Source organism: Festucalex cinctus, chromosome 5 (assembly GCF_051991245.1).
Source record: "Festucalex cinctus isolate MCC-2025b chromosome 5, RoL_Fcin_1.0, whole genome shotgun sequence".
Taxonomy (NCBI): domain Eukaryota; kingdom Metazoa; phylum Chordata; class Actinopteri; order Syngnathiformes; family Syngnathidae; genus Festucalex; species Festucalex cinctus.
The window spans coordinates 27,018,933-27,041,922 of NC_135415.1; the positions used below are offsets into that span (position 1 = coordinate 27,018,933).

Consider the following 22,990-nt stretch of genomic DNA (forward strand, 5'->3'; position numbering starts at 1 on the left):
TGACTTAGTGTGTGCGCGACGGTCAATTAGCTTAGCGAGCTCAGTGAAAAACATGTCAGCGGTGTGGGAATTCTTCGTGCTGTCGAAGACGGATAAAAGTCGAGCTATTTGCAAGCTGTGCAACACTGCAGTGTCTCGTGGGGGACAGTCTACAAAAGCCTACACATGACAAATTTAATTAGACACCTGTGTAAGGAACACGATGACGAGCATGCAGAGTTCAAGAAACGCAACTTTTTCCAACCAAATGACTAAACGGACAACATTAGACAGCACCCGTCCTGACTCCTTTTAGCCGTGATAGTAACAAGGTAAGAGTTGCCACGTGGAAACTTGTGGAGTTCATCTTGCTGGCCCATCTCCCATTTAATAAAGCGGAGAACCCCGCATTTCAGCGTTTGCTAGCATACTTTGAGCCACGCTACATCCTCCCCAGGCACACATACTGTGGCGATACCAGTCTAAATGAGCTACACAGGGATAGACACTTTAATTTGTACTAGTGTGACTTAATTTCAGTATTAGGAATGTTTGCTGTAGCGTTGGTAACATATTTGCAGTATTTACCTGATGTTGTCAAGTAATTTAATTTCAAAAGTAATTTAATTACAGTGAGTTGTTGAAGCCATTATTTCTGTCGTTTTTGTTTCACCTGACTGAACATTCACTTTATGCCTGGCCAGTTCTTGAATGTCTTCTGGAGGCCATTGTTGTTTTGACCTGTGCATCTCCGTCAGTTGGGCATGGCAAAGATCGTTTGACCTTGGCAAAAAAGGTTTGAGAATATTTCTGTTGATACTCCAAGTATGATATATGCAGTAAATAATCAAGTTATTTAAATTGACAAATTGTCTGATTTTATGATCGGATCGGTGATCGGAAATCGTTTTTTTTTTAAACTTGCTGAAAGGTGATCGGCCCCAAAAGTCCTGATCGTGTAAAGTCTAGTCAAAATAATATTGTTAGAGGTATGCCAAAAAACAGCTGCCATGAGGAACGATTTACTGACAAGTCTGTTCCACTAAGAACCATTACAGGAGCACCTCCACAAGCACCATGACAACTCCTTAAAAAAATAATAATAATTTGAATTCGTTGTATGAAAAATGTAATAATAATAATAATAATAATAATAATAATAATAATAATAATAAATTTCACACCCAAATTATTTGATATAAAACTTTTTTAAATAGTGAAAATAGTTATTTTGCCTTGTTGAGTAACTATAACTCATTACTTTTATAAAGTAACGTTCCCAAACTGCACTTAACTCGCAACATGAAAGTAAGGTTGGCTATAGAATGCATAGATTACAAAATCTTCAGTTTAATCAAATTAATTAATGCAAAAAATGAATGCATCCCACAACAAAAATGACTATATCTAGTATTTTCTATGACCTCCATGACTTTTATGGATAGTAACATGCTAGGCCTGGAATTAACAAGTTGTCAGTGTTTTTCTCACTTATTTGTGCAAAAATGTTCTTCAGCAAGATGTACATTGTGTGAAGACCCATCCAGTTGAACTTCTGGTTGAACATACTCGTTTTTCAGGGTACTGATCAAACAGAACGCCAGCCCTACAATGCTGCAACAAATCTCCTGGCAATGACTTGCATTGCCTAGTACCTACAAGGTTTCACTTGTGAAGAAAAAAAAAAAAAAAAACTCCAACTACTTGAGTAGCCTAAATTTATCACAAAAAAAGGATGGAGAACAAAGACGGTACAGTGTTCTACATTTCTTCATCTGTGTTGAAGGAAGCAAGCAAGGAGGACGACAGTGTATTGTAGCGGAGGCACAGATAGACAGACATTGAGAGCATTAATAAAACATGGCTGCATGATTTTTCCAACCTCAAAGAAGCGAACACAGGAAGGCGCACTCCCAGAGCAGAAGCTGAGGTTCAGCGCAGGGTAAAGGGAACAGTAATCTCTAACTAGCACAACACTGCAGTGCACTAAGCTGTGGGGCACAGCCACATTCTCTGATCACACTTAGAAGCATTAATTCGACTGCTTCCACAAGCCAGACTGACAACATGTTCTGCCCTTTTATTCATGCTATTTCAGATGTTTTCCCCTTCTTTTGTTCCCCCCCCTTCTGCTGCAGGCGCAAAGGAGACCGAAGACAGTGCTGCTCATAATTCTGAAGAAGGAAGGGACGAAGATAAAACGATGAGCAAGTTTACCACCATATCTGAAAAGCTATTTTAAGGAACGCCAAGCCTCATCATCATCATCATCATCATCTTCCTCATTCCTCCTGGTTCGCCGTCAACGTCAATTCAACCACAACACGAGCATGGGTGGTAACACACTTTGGCACTCGGCATACCCACTCAGGCCAAGAGAAACACGCAAGCAAGAAGTTAAACAGCACTTAGCTTTGAAGGCTTCCATTTTTAACCGATTGATGAAACCAAAATAGCAGAAATAAATGATACTGTGGCAAATTTACTAGCACTACATAATTTAAATATGGAATTTTAAAATAACGGGTCTGGGTCGAGTGGGATATTTCACTTGTCCGAGACAAATTGAAGCTACAGCAAGAGCATTGGAACCAATGGAAATGAACTCAGTAGTGTTTTGTTTTTTTTCTTGCATATTCTTGCGTGTGTTGAATTTATAAAGCCAGTTAAACATCTGCCATCAATCAAACAGCAACGGCGAGGCCCAAAATCCGTCCCGGTGTCCACGGTGAACATTCAACGCTGTCGGTGAGTTTGAACTCAGCCAAAACCATCGACCGTTGACTGTACCCTGAGGGGCGCCACAGCACGTGTTCCACTATCTTCTTGAAATATACTGGGAGCATTTCACCTATGCCGGGATGCATACTGGAAGCCTGCTAAAGAAGAATTCACTTTTAGAGGGAGGGATCAGGCATTTCGGCTGCACTTGTAAATGCTGCAATAAACATTCATTGCTGTCGGTGGGTTTACATGAGAATAACTCACTGATCAATGAATGCAAACTGCGGTAAAATGTCTCAAAGAGCCTGATCAGACTCATGAGGAGATGTCACTCAACAGAACTTTAACGCAATGATGATGATCATGAAACGGATAAAAGAAATAAGAATATAGCAGCGGCTATGCCTCTTTTGAAAAAAAAATAATAATAATATATATATATATATATATATATATATATATATATATCTTTGTTGAGTTCATTACTATTTGATTTTACAATTAATTAGTAATGTTAAGTCTTGTTTGTTGTTGTTCGCTTGTTTGTTTGTTTTTAAATATTGTTTTGTTGAGGTTTGTCTTCATTGTGGAATCAATTGAAGACATATTTGTGAGTCTCGTGTTACAATAACAGGTTTCACACCAATATGTATAGATGATAAATTGCTTTCCACTCATAATTCGATTACAAATTGAACGAAAGAATTCAAACTTGTAATGTTGTCTGATAGCCTACACAGGACGGGAATAATCAACTGCAACAGATGTGTGCATGTGCATTAAGGCAGAGAATAAACAAAATCCATGGCCTAAAAAAATTACATAAATATAATATCCAAACATAAAGATGCCACGCCTGCTACTGATCTACTATTGAGGCAGAACTTGCAACTTCGACAAATTTGACAAATATATGAAACACTGTATGCCGTAATAACAAAAAAATATATATATTCTATATATGTATATAGAAAATACAGAAATGCGCTAGTGTGTTGTGATAAGAACCTGAACCTATAATTGTATTGAACCACATGGATGACCTATAGACATTTGGAAATAATAATATTTGATTAATTGCCTCATAAAGGCTAGATAAACTTTACGGGTTAAAAAAAAAAAAATCAAACAGCCCCTGCAGTCGTGGCAAAACTTAGGTACATACCAAACGTTTTCTCTTTTTTTCTGTTTATTAATTCAATAAAGGAAACAAAGTTGAAGTTGAAAAAAATTGAGTGTAAGATACTGTATGTGATTGCAATAGTCTCCATACATTTCATCTGTTTTTCTTTAGTTCACTTTTAATGGCATGTAGACAGAAATCTTACATTGAAAATATGTTGATTCTGATTCAGAGTGAATGAAATTATCCATTCTGACCATTAAATACAAGACTGATATTTCATTTACTGGAAAGGTGTGTATTTCGTATAATATACAGTGTGACACAAAAGAAAAGTGAACTTCTTAACAATGCAATAAAACGAAGATTGATGAAAGAAAAACATTTTATTCTTCGTAATTGAAACCTTAAAACATGCCTTTTACAATCAAACAAAGATGGAATCCCAGCTCTCCCAGCTGAGATGTTTCAGCGATCAATGAGGAATCTCAACAGCAGATTTCAAAGGATTTGTACAGGAGGTCTTCTACAGGACATAATTTAAAAAAAAAAAAAAAAAAGAAAAGAAAAGAAAAAGAAAGTAAATTCCAGCATTGTTTCTTAGATGGCATGTTTTAAGGTTTCAATTAAGCTGCTATGAATAAAATGTGGGGGGTTTTTCCAAACACTCGTTTTTTTTGGATTGTTAAAAAAAGTCCCCTTTTTTTTGTCATCCTGTATATGGCATACAGTATATGTGTATTCATCAATGATTCAATTCAATTTGTAAAACTTAAAATAAACAGTTGTGAGGGAATTGCTGAGAGAATATGTATAATATTCTATTACTGCGTGTCAACAATTTAACTAAGTGAAATTGCAACACAGGAAAGTCATGCAACTGTAAAGCGTGTGTGCGACCAGATATACTGTTTGCCACATACTTTATTTCAGGGCAGGACAACACAAAAGTCTGCTTGTTTATCCTCATGGAGTTTCAGCTATGTCCGCACAAATTCTGAACTTATAAGCAATGACCCTGGAACAGTGTGACCCACTTCTCTCCGACCTGGAAACACTCCGCAGGCTAACCCCTGAGATGAACGCCAATACAGCGGACACCAAGCGAGCAAAAGAGTTGGGTGAATAGCATCTAGGGTAACCATGAATTATTAAAAGCTGAAATCATAAGAAAGCATGAGGGCTAACAGCAATACGGTACTTAAGACGCTACTTCACTCGTGCCATATTTCATGGACAAGGAGAGAGAAGAGGGGGGGAGAGAGTAAACCAATGATAGAAGAATCAGTTATAAAAATACAAATAAAAGTCTGCTTGAGCACAAAACATTCTACTCAAATAGTGAAAACATCAGCTGAAATGATTTTTTCAAGGATGAAAAAACAACAGTAAAGCAAACAAAATAAAATGTGTGAAATACTTGAGTGCTCTTCTACTTTGCTCCCAGAAAAATGAAAACCTGGTCATCTTGACTTTGGACTCAAACATAAAAAAAAAAAAGTCAGCCCAGATATGCAAAGACAAAGGGAAAGCACGAGCTGGGCTCCAGCCAAGTACTTCCATATGGATGTGGAGTTCATTGGGTCCAGGTGACACGTGGGTGCAAGCAAAACATGGAATTCCAGCATACATCTACCGCCCTCTGTTGGCCTTGAACATGTCGTGCAGCGGGAGTCCTTCAAAGTAAGTGAGGACTCCTGCTGCTGCAAATTAATAATGATTTAATCAAATCTGATTCAATTGCAAAAATGTATTGAAATTTAGAAACCATAATATATGAAATATTGTGCAGTAGAAATTTAACTAAGAAGTGATATTTCTGCAAATTTATGACAAACAATCAAACATTTTCCCAGGATACACACTAACTGTACACAGGTCTTCAGCGCAATAATGTAATAATAAATATCTGTGAAATTATTGAAGAGGGGAAAAGTATGTTTCTGTGTTCGAATAGGCAGCTGGTAATGATTAACAATGGACCATAAATAGTCACCAAAGAAGCTTGATAACCAGTCTGTCACTGCAGCTATTTGGCATAAAGTGTGTGCGTGTGTGCGGGGGTGCGTGCGTGTTTCATGTTTCCAGGGGTGATGCAAAAACCCATGGAAACTCCGGATACAGAGTAAACATGTGCATGATAAAACACTGTCTGATTTTTATATTAATGCCATTTAACATCATAGGTCAAGTTTGGATTTGAATAGCTTGACTGATGAATGGAAATAGATTTGAGTGGTCCTGAAAACAGGTGTAGCAAGTTTTTTTGTTTGTTTTTTCTAAGTTGTGTTTCTTGTTTGGGGTACATTTCTTTTTTTACCACACCCCTGCCTCATAAAACATCTTAAACCCACCATCAGTACACTCAATTTATTAAAATAAAAAACAATTACTTACCATGGAACTCAAATGTTGTGGCGCAAATCGGAAATAACCTCACTTGGGATATATTTTAGGTGATTGGAACTTAATCTAGAAGATAGTGCTGAAAACAGCTGTTGCTAACGCAGCTATTTGGCCCCTGACCTAGGTTTCTGGTCACTGAATGGGGGTCTCAGAATTCCCACCCCTGTTGGAACATTTACAAGGCCTGCCTCAGCCCCCCTTGACCTGAGCATCACCCTTACCCGATGCATGCACTGAGGCATCCTAAGGCTAGAATAGGGCCAATAGCAAGCGAGAGAGTCGCCACGGCCACAAGCCCTTCTCGTCAAGTTTACAACCCTATCAGGTTTGGCCTCATAAATCCAAGACTCCTCCTGCTGTACACAACAATGCTGGTTATTCACTCGGCGTGCAGGTTTAATAGTTCTTCTCTGACTTCCTTCCACTTTTTCACCCCTACCCCGCCGATTCTCCTCTCACATGTTTATAGAGGGAGTGATGAGAAAGGCTGGAGGAGAGCTTCAGACAATCGGGGCAGCGAGTCATGTCGAGGTCAGCGTTTTCTGAACTGTGTTCAACCTCTGACCCTTCCTACGTGCCACCTGGCACTGCAATGGCAGCAATGAGAGTCTTGGGTGAACTTCGCCTGAACCTGGACCTTAACATTGGACCATCACCTCACCCCTGCCTCTTTGTTCGACGTCTCTTCCTGAATGGGGCACATTTCTGGCATCTTATGATCCCACACTGTAGGCCTGGCACTGTAGGTTTGCATTTGAATTGCATTATGTTGACTTTATGATAATAAAGTACATCAATAATATTGTTTTCCTGGCACTTGAAATAACCATTGTTTTATTTCTGACCTGCACATGAGGCATTATTTTTGAGTCTGCACTCCCCTCTTGTGGCTATCACTGGGAAGTGTTACCCAAGCAGTAAATTTAGCATGCTCATAGTTACAGTAGATGAAGCTCTAAGCCAGTGGTTCTCAAATGGGGGTATGTCAAGGTGTGTATATATATATATATATATATATATATATATATATATATATCCCAAAGAAGGACACTTGATGTCAATAATTATGTTTATGTGCACAAATCTTTATTTATAATAGAGTTAATTATTCATTTCTTTTTTTGTTATATTTGTTTGTTTTTTTTCACCTTTATTTAACCATATAAAAACCCACTGAGATCAAGATCTTTTTATACAAGGGTGACCCCAAAATTTGTTTGTTTTTTCCAATCCAAAAATATTTTGCACTTGTTAGGGGGTACTTGGCTGGGGAAAAAAAAAAAAAAAAAAATCACAGAAGGGTACACCATTGATAGCATGATGAGAACCACTGCTCTAGGCTGATGTGGAATATTTGTTTTTTTTATGTTAAAACTGGAGAAAAGAATCCAATAAAAGTCTTGCTTAACACACCATTTCAAAATAATTATGTTTTATTGTTTTATTCTTTATGATCTTAATTGATGACTGGCACTGTGCAATATAGATTAGATTAGAGAGATTAAGTATAGATGGATGTTGGGTGGATGATTCATGTACGTAGGTGGTGGTAGGTAAATAAATGACTTACCCATGTTGTCATTACTTTCCGTCTCTTGTGAGTGGTCCCCAAGAAAGCCTACAAAAAAAAGAAAAAAAAAAAAGAGATAATTTAGTACAGGTTACAAGTTTAAATGTTTTAGCATGCGGTACTATTCAATTGAGCTGACATTCCATACTGAGAACCAAGCAATATCTCCCTGCTTGGTGTTTTAATTATGTTTTTAACCATCATGCCAATCCCATCTGTGTGCCCGTCGTCTCGAGACTTCAAAACTTGTGCCTCTTGGACATGCTGCCTGGCGACTGCTTGGAGTGTTCTCTCAAAGCATCGGATGCCCCTATCTATATCAGCGTACCATCCTATCAACAGCTGTAGACCCCTGACCCAACACACACCACATTCCCCCCCACCACCACACCACCCCCGGCCCCATAGTCAACACTAGCATATGTTTTCCCTGGAGCATTCACCCACGCAACCTCTGTTCCAACACACACGTGCCTTGGTGGCCCGCCATGAATAGACACACTTATATTGACATGTGACACACAAACAGGCGGCGGACAGGCTGCTGTGCATGACTACCTCCCACTACGACTATTCGGAATCGAACAGGTTACATGAATAAAATACAATTCATTAAGTTTAACTCACAAAGATGTCTGAGCATCCAGTGTGATGTATTTGTTTTGGTCTCAAACAGAATTTACGATATTTCCAGGAGACATAGCAAGAAGCCATAAGAGACAATTTGATACGTTTCTCGATGCATGAGGTATGATACGATTCCCAAACAGTATATCAGTATATTTTCAAGTGGAACGATTCAGTTTGTCTAAATCCAGTGGGACTACGATTCAATTAAATGTAGCTTGTGTCATGTTTTTTTATTTTTTTATTTTTTTGTGCTTTTCTCTGAATCCAAATGCTTTACTGTTTATGTGCAAAGTGACACTCACACAAGTTACACTTCAGCTTGGCCACTTGCTTCTCTTAGTCTCTCTCTTTATTTCACTCACTCAGTCAGTTCTTAAGGTCTACATGCACAGTCAAGCACATTAAACCAAATATGGTATTAATAATGACTTAAAAGTGAAAAGGCAAACTATTGATAGGTTATCATGGTTTATGCTATTATCAACTATCCCATCCCTTGTCCTTATGTTCCTAATCTTCCAGACATCTACTTATCAGATATTTCCGTGACGAGGATACGCTTTGCCGTTGTCTCTACTGTTCTCTGAGGTAGAAGTGTGCACTGAAAATGACCAGTGTTGGTCTCTGCTGCTAATCCTCACGACATCTTATTGATAATTATAGCCAGAGGCTAAGAAAGCTTTAAGAAGCAGCCAATACAACCGGAGCCTGGTCTGCTGTGGCCCATTGTGTGCTGACAAAGAAAGGTTGCATCTTTAACCTTTCACCTCTAAAACCTCCACAACCTCCAGCTCTATCAGCTCCCCATCAAAATAACATACAGGCTCGTGTCTTACATATCTCTCCTTAGATGTAGACCAGAATGCTCAGTCAGACATTTACTGTGGTGGTTCACTCCCCTATCAGGCCTTTCTCTCATGCAGTTCTTGAATACACCAATGATAAGAAAGTTGGACGGATGATTTGCTATCATAACAGATGTACGTAAAGCATATGGTGTTTAACTTTTTTTGCACTTTAACCGCCCCATCTTATGAAACACAAATATAAAAGAGAGTCGTATATTTACCATGGCTGTAAATTAATGATGAATTAGGTGACTGAATGAATACAACATTATTAAGCAGTCTAAGAGATGTTAAAAAAAAACTGTATGTTAGCATTTCTCTTAGTGAACATGTTAAGGGAAATTGTCTTTAGGGAAAAAATCTTATAATACACTTTTAGGAAAACATAAATCACCCAAAATTGTGGAAATTCTCTCTCAAAAAAAAGGGCTCAATCAAATTCTATATAACTACTAAACCTGATCCACTTTCCTCACGGAAGGCACCATATGGTGGTGTTGTTTGTGCAAGAGGCCACAAGAAGAAGCTTCAACCATGATTTAAACGCAAGATATTGAATGTACACTAAGTACCCTACCCTTTGAAATGCTCAACCGACAACTATGCATTAGCAGAGTCTGGAATCTCTCTCCAGCATTTACCGTTCTTCTATCAGTCCATCACTGTCCCTGTGTTTCACTCACAGATGGCTGAGGTTACGCATGGCCACCCGAGGGCCACGCCAGCTTGTTATCCGAGCAGCTTGGCCTCTACCTGCCAGCCTGGCAAAATCTGGGCCAGTTCTGTTCTAATCAAGCCCACCCAGCAACAGTCTCTTAAATCTGTCTGCATACACAATTACACATCCAGGATGATGGTGTTGAAAAAGAGAGCTCAACGATGATCGACATTGAATAAGTTCCTCATTAATTTCCTCTAAAAGCAGATCGCCGCAAGCATATATTAAGGGCAAAGCAATATGCTGCCGTTTGCGAGTCCAGTATTTTTGGGCAGCAACAAAAAAAAAAAACATTTCATCTTGGAGAATAGCAACAAGCACTATTTCCATTAACAAAACTGACTATTTGCAGGCCAATGAACAACAATTTTAGTTATAGTCTATTAATTAAAATTTTAGTCATAATTTAGTTATCCGATTTTAGTTTTAATCCAATTTTAGTCGACAAAAAAATTTTGTTTAGTCCATTTCCTTCAGCAAACATTTCAACTTCCATCCATCCATCCATTTTCTTGACCTCTTATTCCTCACAAGGGCCGCGGGGGGTGCTGGAGCCTATCTCAGTTGGCTCTGGGCAGTAGGTGGGGGACACCCTAGACTGGGTGCCAGCCAATCACAGAACATTTAAACTTTTATGCAGAAAATTATAACACCTATTTGTAACTGTAGTTTAAAATGCAATACACATTTAATACAACGCCTGTTTATTTGTAACTAATATACAAATGAACAGGCAGTCATTGAAATTGTATTACAATACAGCCGAGGTTTGGGTAACAGCAGCACTCGGCAAAATCAATCAATCAATCTGACCTCCCAACTGTAAGATGGATGGGAGGAAACTGTAGCCACAAATAGATCATTGTTTTCACACTGCATTAGGACAGAATGGATGCTGGTCTTGTTGTGAGGTCAGAGTCGAGATGAGCTTTTCACCCCCCAGGCACCACTTGGTCCAACACCCCTGCAGCAGAGACACCCAAGCATGGCATTCACAGGACACTGCGACCAATTCAGCCGCAAATGTGGGCAGCTGTAAATGCTGGTAAAGAAATTAATCCAGTTGCACAGCGCGAGTGCATGTTTTAATGAGCGGTGCAACTGCGTCACCATTCGGACAAAGAACATTGCATTTGCTTCCCTCGGACATTCATTGAATGGATTATCAATTCTATCTACCCTGAGAGAGTTTTTGGTTTATTTGTTCAATGTTTATGCTGACTCTTATTTTGAATTAGTTTCACGTTTATGCTGACTTATTTTGAAAGCCATGCTTTTATTTTGCTGAAAATGGTGTAAAACAGGAAATCTTGGGGGCTCGTGCACAAGAGTGAAAAAGATCGCTTTGAATCCATCATGGCTTCCATTATAATACGTCGCTTTGCATCACTATTATTATTATTATTATTATTATTATTATTATTATTATTATTTTTTTTTATTTTATTTTTTTTTATTTTTTTTTAAACTCCACAAAAAAAGCAGCAGGAGACGAAGCTTTCTTCATAAATATGACGTGAGCGATCAATTGGTCGGCGAGCGAGCGTGCGGGCTGGCTAACCCGGAAGTAGATTTGTATGTCAAAGGACGCGTGTCTGACCGCCCCCCCATTTTTGGTTGAAAAATGTATTTTTATTTACATAGTAATTGCATATTTAAAGATGATGGCAAGTAGTACAGTAGAGCTTGCCTTAACTTGAACCATTTTTAAAAACTTGAAAAAGGACTGTCACTTTCACACAACCTCTTAAGTGTCCGAACATTATTAATCGCTTTTGATATTTTGATGGTATGTCATTTTCTGTCATGTTTGTAACATTATTTTACTTTGTAATATTGTACGCAATCTAAATTTGAAGAAAGTCGAAATTGCAATATTTGTCAGTAAAATTGCAATTCAATTTTTTTTCCTAAAATGGTTCAGCCCTACGTGGCACGTAACGCTCCTCACGGCATCTCATATGACAGATTGTGAAGGAACTTGAGGGTTGGTTTCACAGACTGTTCTATGGTGATCCTTTTGACCTCTACACCTGACCCTTGACCTCAGTATGTAACACAGTTCAGCACAATGTCTACTCTATCCTCCCCGCTGCTTCTGGCTGACAAAGCGCACAGTCCCTGTGGTGTTGCATCCCAGTTCCACTCAAGTTCACAGCATCTCTGTATTGCTATACCACCTGAAAGTGATGGATTTATAAAGTTCCATCTATTCAGTTTGATTTAAAAAAAAAAAAAAAAAAAAAAGTTTACATAAATAATATAACTTGCCTCATAAGACGTTTGGCCCTTAATATGCACGAGCAAACTTGACAACTCCACATGAAAACCAGATTTTAAACTGTATAACTAAATGGCAATTTTACTGCATATCAGCCAGGCTAGCTGCTTACTCTGCATTTGGCGTTTATTCTAAACAAACCATATTGACTCTTGAGTTCAGCTTTGTAATTAAATGAACATGGAGGAATCAATCCAACCAGCCTGCTCTCTGAACAAAAGCAAACCAGCCAATGCAATGAACAACACAGTGGCCTTTAAAGGGACTTAAATGTATTTGTGGAAAATAAAGTGTAATTCATAGTAATAGTTTGAAAATAATGAAAGCATTGCATCTATTGTTTTAACAAAGTAATCCGTAAGCAAGCCTTTTTTTTTTTTCTTTTAGAAAACGGATGCCCCTGAATTAAACTTTAGGCAACATTTCAGCTGCATGGGATTTATGTAAAGTATCCGGCTACATTATTTGTGTTGCAAATCTACAATAAATCAGTGATTAGAAATGTGTCACAATGTTGCCGCCACTTCAGGTTATTTTAGGGTTGTTTTATTCAGTGTTGGCCACAGAGTAAATACAGTTTTTCAGATCAAACAATAGGATGAAGGCCACTTTTATAGCCCCTCAGAGTTGAGCATTCTGCAGTCATCAGCGTATGTTATGTTAAGCTAATGAATGTATGTCTTTATCTGCGCTAATCCCGGCAGGCGTCCCGGCTGAGGGTCACGTTGTGGTCATGGGGTGGGGGCTTCTTCACCGTGGCTTGACACGCTCAAAGGAGCAACTTCCCTTTCATCATGCCAGGGGTCAGAGTTTTACTACCTCGCAGAGTCAGTCAGCATACTGCACTGTGCAAACTCAAGCGAAGCACCAAGCCATCTGATAATCATCATCACGTTATAGAAACACGCCCAACGTTACCCATTCAAGTTTAAAAGTGTCGATACATATCATAATATGCAGATCCAGGATTTCCTCTTGCGATGGGCAGCAACTCTTGACCTCTCAACTCCCCTAAGGCCTTGTGCGCGCGTGCGCGTGTGCGTGTGTTGGGGGGTTAATAACGTTTGCAGCCACGCAAACTACTTTTATTATACAAAATGTTGTTTTTTTTAATGTACTAAAACAAATTTATAACAGGATGGACATGATTACTTATACCATACATATTGTTGGCGTCGGGCCAAAACCTTGTACCTCCAAAATGGTCACTTTTTAAGAGACCCCAAAAACAACGTTGTTTTTTTTTGTTTGTTTGTTTTTTCAACCATTAACATTGCATCATCCAAGAGAACAAGAAATTTCCAACACTTTACATTGGTCAGAAATTAGTAAAAACGACAGCCACACGTGTGGACTGACCAAAAATGTAGATTTTTGAAATATGCAATTTGCCAAATTGTGACTTATGCGGTTTCGGCCCGACGCCAGCGATATGCTGCACACTGTATACAAATTGTGAGAAAGGTTATTTTAGTTAACTAACGAAATAACTAAAACTAAAATTAAAACTTTTCTGTAAACTAAATAAAATAAAAATGATTTTTTTTTTTTTAAATGAAAACTGAAACTACATTTTATATTTAAAAAACTAAAACTAACTATAATTATGGTGAAAATAGTCTTTGGTCATTATAATTTGGTCATTATCAATTTAGTACATGAGCCTAGGTAAGAAATGTGTTACTTTTTTCATTTTACCATGGTGTTTATTAAATACTAGGGATGCTAGGGATGATAAGGGCAATATCGTGATATCGTGATACTAAAACTGCCACAATATCGTCGTCGTCGTGTTCACAATATTTAAAAGGAGCACACCTGTTAAAAAAAAAGTCAGGTTGATTTCCATTTGTGCAGTTCTAGCACCCTCTAGTGGCTAGTTTATTAGTGCAATTTAATTTTCATCAGGGATGTTTTGGCCTTCTATGTTTAAAATCTATGCTAATTGTCAGATGAAGGGGAACCTAATTTGCTTGTGAAGCGATCAATGTGTGCTTCATTAGCAAGTAAATGACTCAATATTGTTATTAGAGATTGTAGGTGGTTTATATGCATTGCTGTTATGTACAAAAGCATAATATTGTGTGTTTTTTAGTATGAGCTTGTTTTTTTTTTTTTTGTTGTTTTTTAACAATAATGTGATCTTTTTTAAATATCACCAACCCCCCACAATATCGTGATAATTATCGTATCGTGATGTTTGGATATTGTTACATCCCTATTAAATACTGCAGAAAAGTACCGGTAATATATTTATTTATTTATTTGTAGTTTTTTTTTTTTTTTTATAAAAACTAACTAAAATGAAAATTCCAAAACTATAATAGCCCTGATTGTGACATAAATACCTTTCAGTCTTTTGAGAATAAAAGTGCACCCCACTTAGCTGACAAACAGTATGTGTTTGTTTAAGTCCGTAATTAGAACTAAAGGACTTTAGCATATTTTTGCAAAGAGTCTTTGTGTGTCTTTCCTGTTGGCTGTGAAATGTCTGTGCTGTCTTAACTGTGTCTGCGAACCAGTTACCATGGGAGGACATGCTGCTGGAAGACATGGTGGACTTTATTAACCAGCAAGCATCTTCATGGCATTTTTTAACCCAGGTAGAGCAGCAACTTCACAACAGAGCTACACTCACGATGTTATGATTCCATTTTGATCAGGTCCTTCTCAGCTGCTCCTTTACAACCCTGTGACAACCGCGTCCTCCAGGAGCACATGAAATTTTACAGGCAAGCCATTTCTAATTGACATACCAAGTTCAGACTTTTGCAGCTGCCTGTGAACTCAACTTCCTCCCAAATTCAAACTCAAATTGAGGATGTTTATGGCGTGTTGAATATCACACAGGCCTGATAAAAGCATAGCTGGCACCTCACCCAGCATTACTGTACCACTTCCCCCTGACAACTTGGGACACGCTCGCCTTCAAAATATGGTTGATGCCCATCCTGTTACTTGCTCCCCTTGCAGCTATTTCAGCCTGGGGTTGTGCCAGGATGCAGCAATCGGAGACCTCCGAAAGCAGCGTCACTGTCATGCAGCCTGTAGCTCATGGATCAAGTGGAGGCTGTAAATACTTTCCCGGGTTACGTGGAGGTCAGCAGAGCAGGCCATTAATGCTTCAAGAGCAACATCCCACTGACCCTGGTCACCGTTCCCATAGTGCTTGCTGCCACCTCCCCCGCGCGACCGTCACATCTCACACGACAACAAAACCCACAAACATGAAGATGGATGGCTGATGATGACCACAATTTCAGGAAATAACATCTGAGCTATTTCCAACACTGTAGATGTCAATTAGTTGTGAACTTTATTACAATTATTTTCAGAGCATTTTCAACCGACTTTGACTCAGCCATTTTATCTTAAGTCAGAATCAATACATAGCATAATAATATTTTTCATCAATAATTCATGTTGGGAATTAAAAGTAAACATTTAGATAAAATAAATATTCTGGAAGTGGTACTTCACACAAATATTTTAAGTGTGGTGGTTTACAACCAACACAATAACAAATCGTGAAAGAAAGCAATGACCTACACTGCAATATGAGTTGAATTCTACGCTTTTGCAGCGCTTGATGGTTTCATCCTGCGCCCAAGCTATTTTAACATTTTTGACATTTCCTTATGAAACATAAACACAAAGTAGTGCATTTGGTCAATTGCTTTCTCAGCTGCATGTATCATTTAAGAAATAAATAATCATAAAATCACCGAAATAGCTGGAGTAATTCATATTGGTACGCAAATCTGTTGTTAGGGCGGCTCGATTATGAAAAAATAATCATCATCATTATGCAAAAATTGAAATTACGGTCATTCAAACAATTACCGGTATTTCATTTTTGATACAAAACAAGAACATTTTTAAGTATTTAAAAATATTAAGACAAATTAAAAAAAATAGAAACACTATAATTATGTAAGTTTCTATTGGACCAAACAGAAATAATAATAATAATAATAATAATTATTATTATTATTATTATTATTATTATTATGTATTTATTTATGTTGGCAAAAACGAAGTTGGAGTGCAGCATGTCCACTGTGCAGGAGGTCGAATGTTTACACGTAAAAAACAAAAAAAATATTAAGACAAATAAAATTCTTTGAAACACTAATTATGCAAGTTCTGTTTGGATGAAACAAAATTCATTAAATTAGTTATTTTAACATTTAAAAAATGTGCAACTGTACAAATTTAAACAACTCAAAAATTAGTATTAATCTTTTTTACAATCATGCTGATTTTGTAATTGTGGAGTGTAATAATGGAAATTGTAATTACAATTTTGATTAATTGCACAGCCCAATGTATTGTTATTGTGCTTACCCTTCCATGGTCTGCCTATTCATATTTCTTACGCATAGAGTAAATTTGTGCTTTTTATTTTATTCTTTATTCTTTTATTTTATTCTTTAATATTTTTCTCTATACTTTGCTCTTAAAATACATTTAAAAAACGTAATTTGACTACTACTGTAACCACATTAGTGATGCGTATGACAAAGCCAATACTGTATACATGATTTCTTGAATTGCTCTTTAGCAACAAAGCAATTTAACTACATTGATCAAAACAGTGTAGTTAAATTGCTCTCACCATCTGTCATGGTGTGTGCTGTAAGATGAATCACTTGGCACTGTTTGAAATGCTAATGAACCTGGCTCAACACTTATCTTGAAGGTGGGGGAATTAAATGGGTGGAGTTCTAAAACTCTTTCTCCTTTGGACGTTCATCTGACTGATTCTCATATTTTTCTGACTATGCTTGGCTCCAGAGTATAAGTCGCACCAGTCAAAAATGCATCATGAAGACAAAAAAAAAAAAAATGGACCGGAGTATTGGGTGATTTTTATTCTTTTTTTTTTTTTTTTTTTGTAAGGAAATTTATTTTACAAAACTGTTGAAAGACCATTAAAAAGCATTCGCCGGATGAGCGCACCCAACCTTCCGGTGCAGCGAGACTTCAGCGGAACGCACTGTTAATGTGATGTAAAACTCCAATCCTAAATCCTTAAAGGGATACTTTACTTATTTAGCCATTTTTGGCAGTCAAACATTCATATTTTGCCTATAATAAATTTGAGATTTTCATTATTTTTCACATACAATTAGTACCTTAAAAAAAAAGACATTTTGCAACGTGCTGTCGACTGAAAATGACATCACAAGGGTTCAGGTAACCAATCACAGCTCAGCTTGTGACTGTCACATGACCAAACCTAGAAAACAGGTGAGCTGTGATTGGTTACCTGTGATGTTATTTTCAGTCGACAGCAAGTTGCAAAATGTGTTTTTAAAGGTACTAATTGTACGTGAAAAATAATGAAAGTATCAAATTAATTACAGACAAAATATTAATTTTTATTGCCATAATGGGCTAAATAAGTGAAGTGTCCCTTTAACCCACACAAAAAGAACAGGGGCCGCTCCTGACTATAACACTATGTTTATCCGAATTTTAAAACTACTAATTAATGTCTTATTCTCTCTCTTTCATATTCTCTCTCACTCATATTCTGTCATTCTCTCTCATTATCTCTCTCTCATATTATCTCATTCTCTCTCATTTCCTCTCTCTCTTTTGCTCTCTCTCATATTCTCTCAGTATTTAATGACTTTTTTTTTTTTTTTTTTTTAGCTGTCTTTTGATTTGGAAAAAAGTAACAAAAAGTATCGAACTACATGCTGGTATCGGAACGATTGTTGTCACAATAACAAAATTTTGACTTCGATACCTCGATACCGGTACTGAAACGGTACCTCGACAAAAATCCAAAACATCAGCAAAAGCAGCAATATTGAAACTGACAAAAGAACTTCTAATTATTTTTTATTAATTCAAAATAGTAGGATGTATACATGTTAATGTATGTACATACTGTATGTGCTTTCACATTGCATGCTATATTCTTGAAGTATAGCTTTTTTTAAAAAGCGGAGGAAACACCAACATGATGTATCACATCTTCATTAATGGCCTCTACCCCCAACCCCTCCACCCTGCTCCTGCATGAGCTCCTCCTCTACTGTACTCCTCCTGGCTCATCATTCAAGCATCTCGGCAGGAGAGGAGGGGGTTGCGTTGCATCCTGTCACTGCCCCACCCACTGCCAGCCGTCCCCTTCAGCCTACCCCAAGGGACGGGACAAGTCCTACAGCCAACTTCTTTACACCCGAGCCAAAGCAGGAGCTGACAAAGCACTTTCTTTCAGCCTATCTGCCCCACCATGCCAGCCTTCAAACCCCCCCCCCCCCCAGGGCCAAACATATGCAAGCCTCCTAACCAACCTGTCTTTGCTGCTTTGTCCTCTACTTCCACTGAACTTAATTACATTAATACCTGCACACTTCATCGAGCAGCAAGGTGGAGTGATATTCTTTCTCAATTCAAATATCAATACAAATTGAATTTGTTCTTCAAATGTGGCTGTGCGGAGGGGCTGCAACAGAAGGTAGATGAGGGGGGTTTAAGCTGCTTTGTTTGGAAAACAATGTGAGCTAATAGAAAGGCTTAAATAGTCAACAGTTCTGCACTTCTCCGTCCAGAGAGAGACAGGTTGACCAGCTGGACTTTAACATATGAAGCAATAAGGGAAATATTATCAGTAGACAACCATCTGAAAATTGATCAAGTGGTCAAAATGTCAGGAAAACAGTACCACTTTGAGAAGTCGATCAGTTAATCAAGAAATTAACTAAGTATAGATCTTTGTTATTTCATTAAATGGGAAAGAATTATAAATTTTAAATTCAAAACCTAACTTCTGAACCACAATGGTACAGTATAAAGAACAATTTTGTTTTTGTTGTTTTTTGTTTGTTTGTTTGTTTTCTTTTTCGTAACCGATGAGTCGGGACAAAAACAAAAGTTTTAATTTCCATCCCTTTAGTCAAAAAGAGGACATTATTTTGAAACGACAATGTAAAAAATGTACAAAGATAAATCTTTATGATTAAATTACTGGTTTGGTCTACAAATGTCAGAAAATAGAAAAATAATCACATTATTATTCCAAAGTAAAAGCAAATGTTTAATTCACGATAAAGATGATTTGTTCTCCATGCTCAAATAAACATGATCAGTCTCATCGAGGAGAAGAGAAATCAGAATATTTACTGTTGGGAAGCTGAAATTCTGAGGATTTGGACAATTTTGAATTTAAAATGTTATGTAAATGATTAATTGATAATCAAAAATACTTGATGATTAATTTGATAATTGATTAGGTGTCGGTTCATTCATGGTTACATCTCTAATGTGTACTAGCGCTGTCACTATCGAATATTTTTAGAATTGATTCATCTATTATTCAATCGATTGACTAATTGAATTCCTTTTAATGTTGCATTAAAGTGTATTTCAAAAGCATTTTTCAGTGATTATTGTTTATTAACCAGTGATCAGTGTTTATTTCGTACTTCATATTCGTATAGTGATTAAAAAAAAAATGGGGGGTGGTTGGATGTACTGTGTTACTGGTTCAGTCATTGTTTTCCAAACTAAAAACAGATGTTTGCAAATGTCTTAGTATGATTTAACACAGACGATGAATACAAGATAATCAGTCTTCTTTTCTGACGAACTCCAGAAATCAGTGAACAATTACTGTTGATATGCTGAAATAAGAGGATTTGGACCATTTAAAAAAAAAATAAAAATGGCTCCAAATGAATATTTATTAAAATAATATCTACTAATTTTGTAATTGATTACTTATCGATTAAATTTGACAGCTCTAGTACCAATATTAGTTTGTGCCAATTAGTCATTAGATGGGTAATTAAATATACAATAAATAGTCAAATAGTGACTTTAAAAATATATGTATGCAAAAATAAATAATTGCTCTGATTCTATTCTCAGAACAATCATATAAATTTCTGTTGGATTATCTGTTTGTTACAAGAATGGCATGTAGCTCATCAGCCTTTTTTTTTTTTTAATTACACTTAGCACTGTTAAAATGATTATGATGCAGTACAGTTTTTGCATGATTAATTACATTTATCTGATTGCCTTCGGTTTTTAATTGGGATAATTTAAGTCAATTGTTCTTCTTTCTATCAAACAAACAGTCTTCACATCCGTCAATCAAACAAACAGTCTTCGTATCCGTCATTGGGGATTAGAGAAATTTTAATCTCGGAAAGTCAATAAATCATCAGTCACCCGCGCCAGGCAACGATATGGACTGGCGCCTGACACAGACAATGCTGTAAGGCACAGTTAGTATTAATGTGGACCCGAGGCTCATCTCTCTACTCATCTGAGCAAGGGCACTGTGTGTGCACCGACAGCATGGGGACTTTACAAGCCCCGGAAGCACAGCTGACTTCAAAAGGGATGCTAATAGAAAATTTGTCATCTTCGAGTTTCTCACCGTCTTCATTTGGGTCCCTTTTCCATTTTATGGAGCGCGTGCAACACCGGATTTGGGGACTAATGGCGTCAGTGTTTCTTCCAAGTTCAAAAGTTCACCTTTTACGATCACCCCGCGCCTGACTGACCACCACCAAATAAAAACATTCCGACCTCTGTTCCTAAGACGCGCACGCGCAAACGCGCGCACTCCAAGAGGCAGGAAGTCACGGAGATACACCTACATTCAACTGCCACTCAATCAAAAAAAAACAAAAAAAACAAAAAAAACACACTCACATCGAAAACACAACAAGAATCCGTTACAGAAGTAACATTTTTAACTTGACGACTGTGACAACTGCTTTGTGTCACAGGTATACTGTGTTCATTTGCGGCCCAACCGTGACAAGCTCGAGTAACAGATGTGTTCAGTGACAGCCTCAGGGGAAAGTTAAACTTTTTATTTCAAAACGTTGCTGTTAGCCTACCGTTAGCTGGCTTTGCGTTGCTTCTCTCCGGGTAGTCGAAGCCATTCGTCCTCTTCTCTATCTCCATCCTCCTCCGGGGACTGAGAGACCGCGTCGCTTTCTTCTGCCACCGCCACCCCCCAAAATGACAATGTCAGCGAGTGATGAAAAGTGGGCAGTGAACACAACTGGCTGAAGTGAGCGGGCACATACAGGTTAAGCGGGGCTGTCCTCAGCCTGGATAGCTCAGCGTTCGTTGCCGCGTCCCATGCTTTGCTTTTTGCTTGACTGCTGCCAGCCGGCCTGGAAGCAAACGATCACACCCCCACAAGCGTGGTGCGTTCGGAGCCTGTGGGAAGTTTGGCCGCGCATCCTTTCTGGTCAAGTTTGGTTTGGTTTGGTTTGGTTTGGTTTTTTTTCTGTTGTTTGTTTTGTTTTTATCAAGACTTAAAAATAAATAAATAAACAAACAAACAAATAAATAAATCCACTGGTAAAAATGGGTTTCTGACAATAAAACAAACATAAACATGTAGCCCAAGGAGAATTGTACGTTCCGCAATTCCTCTCATCAAAAGTACATTTTAGTGGCAGTGCTTCTCAACCGCGGTCCTCAAGTACCCCGATCCAGCCAGCCTGTTTTCCATGTCTCCCACAGCCAACACAGGTGTTTCAAACGACCAACTAATCCGCAAGCTCTGCATGAAGCCTGATAACAATCCTTTAGCTGTGTTTAGCTGAGAGATACATGGAAAACAGGCTGGATAGGGGTACTTGAGGACCCGGGATGAGAGCCAGTGGTTTAGGGAACATATTTGTCCACTCCATTCCCATCACCTGCTATTTCTATCTCTAATCACTAACAGACAGAACGTAGTGATTCGAGAACGGTTCTGTACATGTTATAGTGAAATAAGGATAATGACGATAAGAGGTTATAGGGAACCCAAAATCAAAGATGACACTCAGTGCTACTTTTCAATCTTTTTTTTCTTTTTTTTAAACAGATTTATACATTTTAACTATCCTCAGATCTAGAGGATAAGCTATAGCAATTAAATGATCATATAAATCTGTGAAATATCGTTTGGCACGTTTTGTTTACATCTTTTTAATGCACAAGGAATTCTGGCTGATATAGCCGTTTGTTGTGTCTCTGTCACGTGGTCTCTCCTGTGACTGACATGTTTCCAGGTGAGAGACCATTTCATTGCTTGAACTCAGCTATTCATCCGCATTTTAGATGTCTTTCCATCTGTTTCGGTGCATGTGCTCACATTTCGAAAAAAAAAAAAAAAAAACTAAATCAAGGAGTTATAGTTTTAATTGCAATGTAATGTGTCCTCCGGCAAATGTGAGTGGTGTTTTTCTCCAGCAGATGTCCATATAACCCCAAAATTAACTGAATGTCACAAACATATAGACCTCTTCATTTATTTGCAAATGAATATCAAAATGGCAGTAGCAATACACGTTGCAAGGTTTGACGTGTTACATATTGTTTTCATGAAATTTTTATTTAATGGAAATACTTGTGGGAAAAAATGTGAGTAATTTATTTAATAATGTCCATCCATCCATGATTGGCGGGCAACCAGTTCAGGGCGTACCCCAGCACAGACAAAAACAATGGCACAGAATTAATTGAGCACTCTGAATTGTCCCTAAGTGTGCTTGTGTGTGTGGATGCGTGTTCGTCTCTGTGTGCCCTGCGATTGACTGGCAACCAGTTCAGGGTGTACCCCGCCTACTGCCCGAAGCTAGCTGGGTTATTAAAAAAAAAAAAAAAAAAAACTGTTTCATACATGTTCAAAACAGTTCAGACATGCCGAATTTCTGGATAAATATGGGGGGGATGA

General features: G+C 37.8%; 1 protein-coding gene across 2 annotated transcripts in view; it reads right to left on the reverse strand.

The window, feature by feature from the left end:
- Positions 1-21,471, reverse strand: part of nr6a1a (nuclear receptor subfamily 6, group A, member 1a) — a 74,277-nt gene extending 52,806 nt beyond the window's left edge. Inside the window, exons 1-3 of one of the 2 annotated variants that reach the window (XM_077522824.1) lie at positions 21,345-21,471; positions 21,153-21,255; positions 7,803-7,850 (exon numbers count right to left, since the gene is read on the reverse strand). In XM_077522824.1, the coding sequence (XP_077378950.1) occupies positions 7,803-7,850; positions 21,153-21,219 (115 nt within the window). In that variant the 5' untranslated portion in view covers positions 21,220-21,255; positions 21,345-21,471. Of the gene's footprint in view, positions 1-7,802; positions 7,851-20,683; positions 20,804-21,152; positions 21,256-21,344 lie in introns of those variants that run through there. The other variant, XM_077522825.1, reaches the window with a different exon arrangement.
- Positions 21,472-22,990: the final 1,519 nt, after the last annotated feature.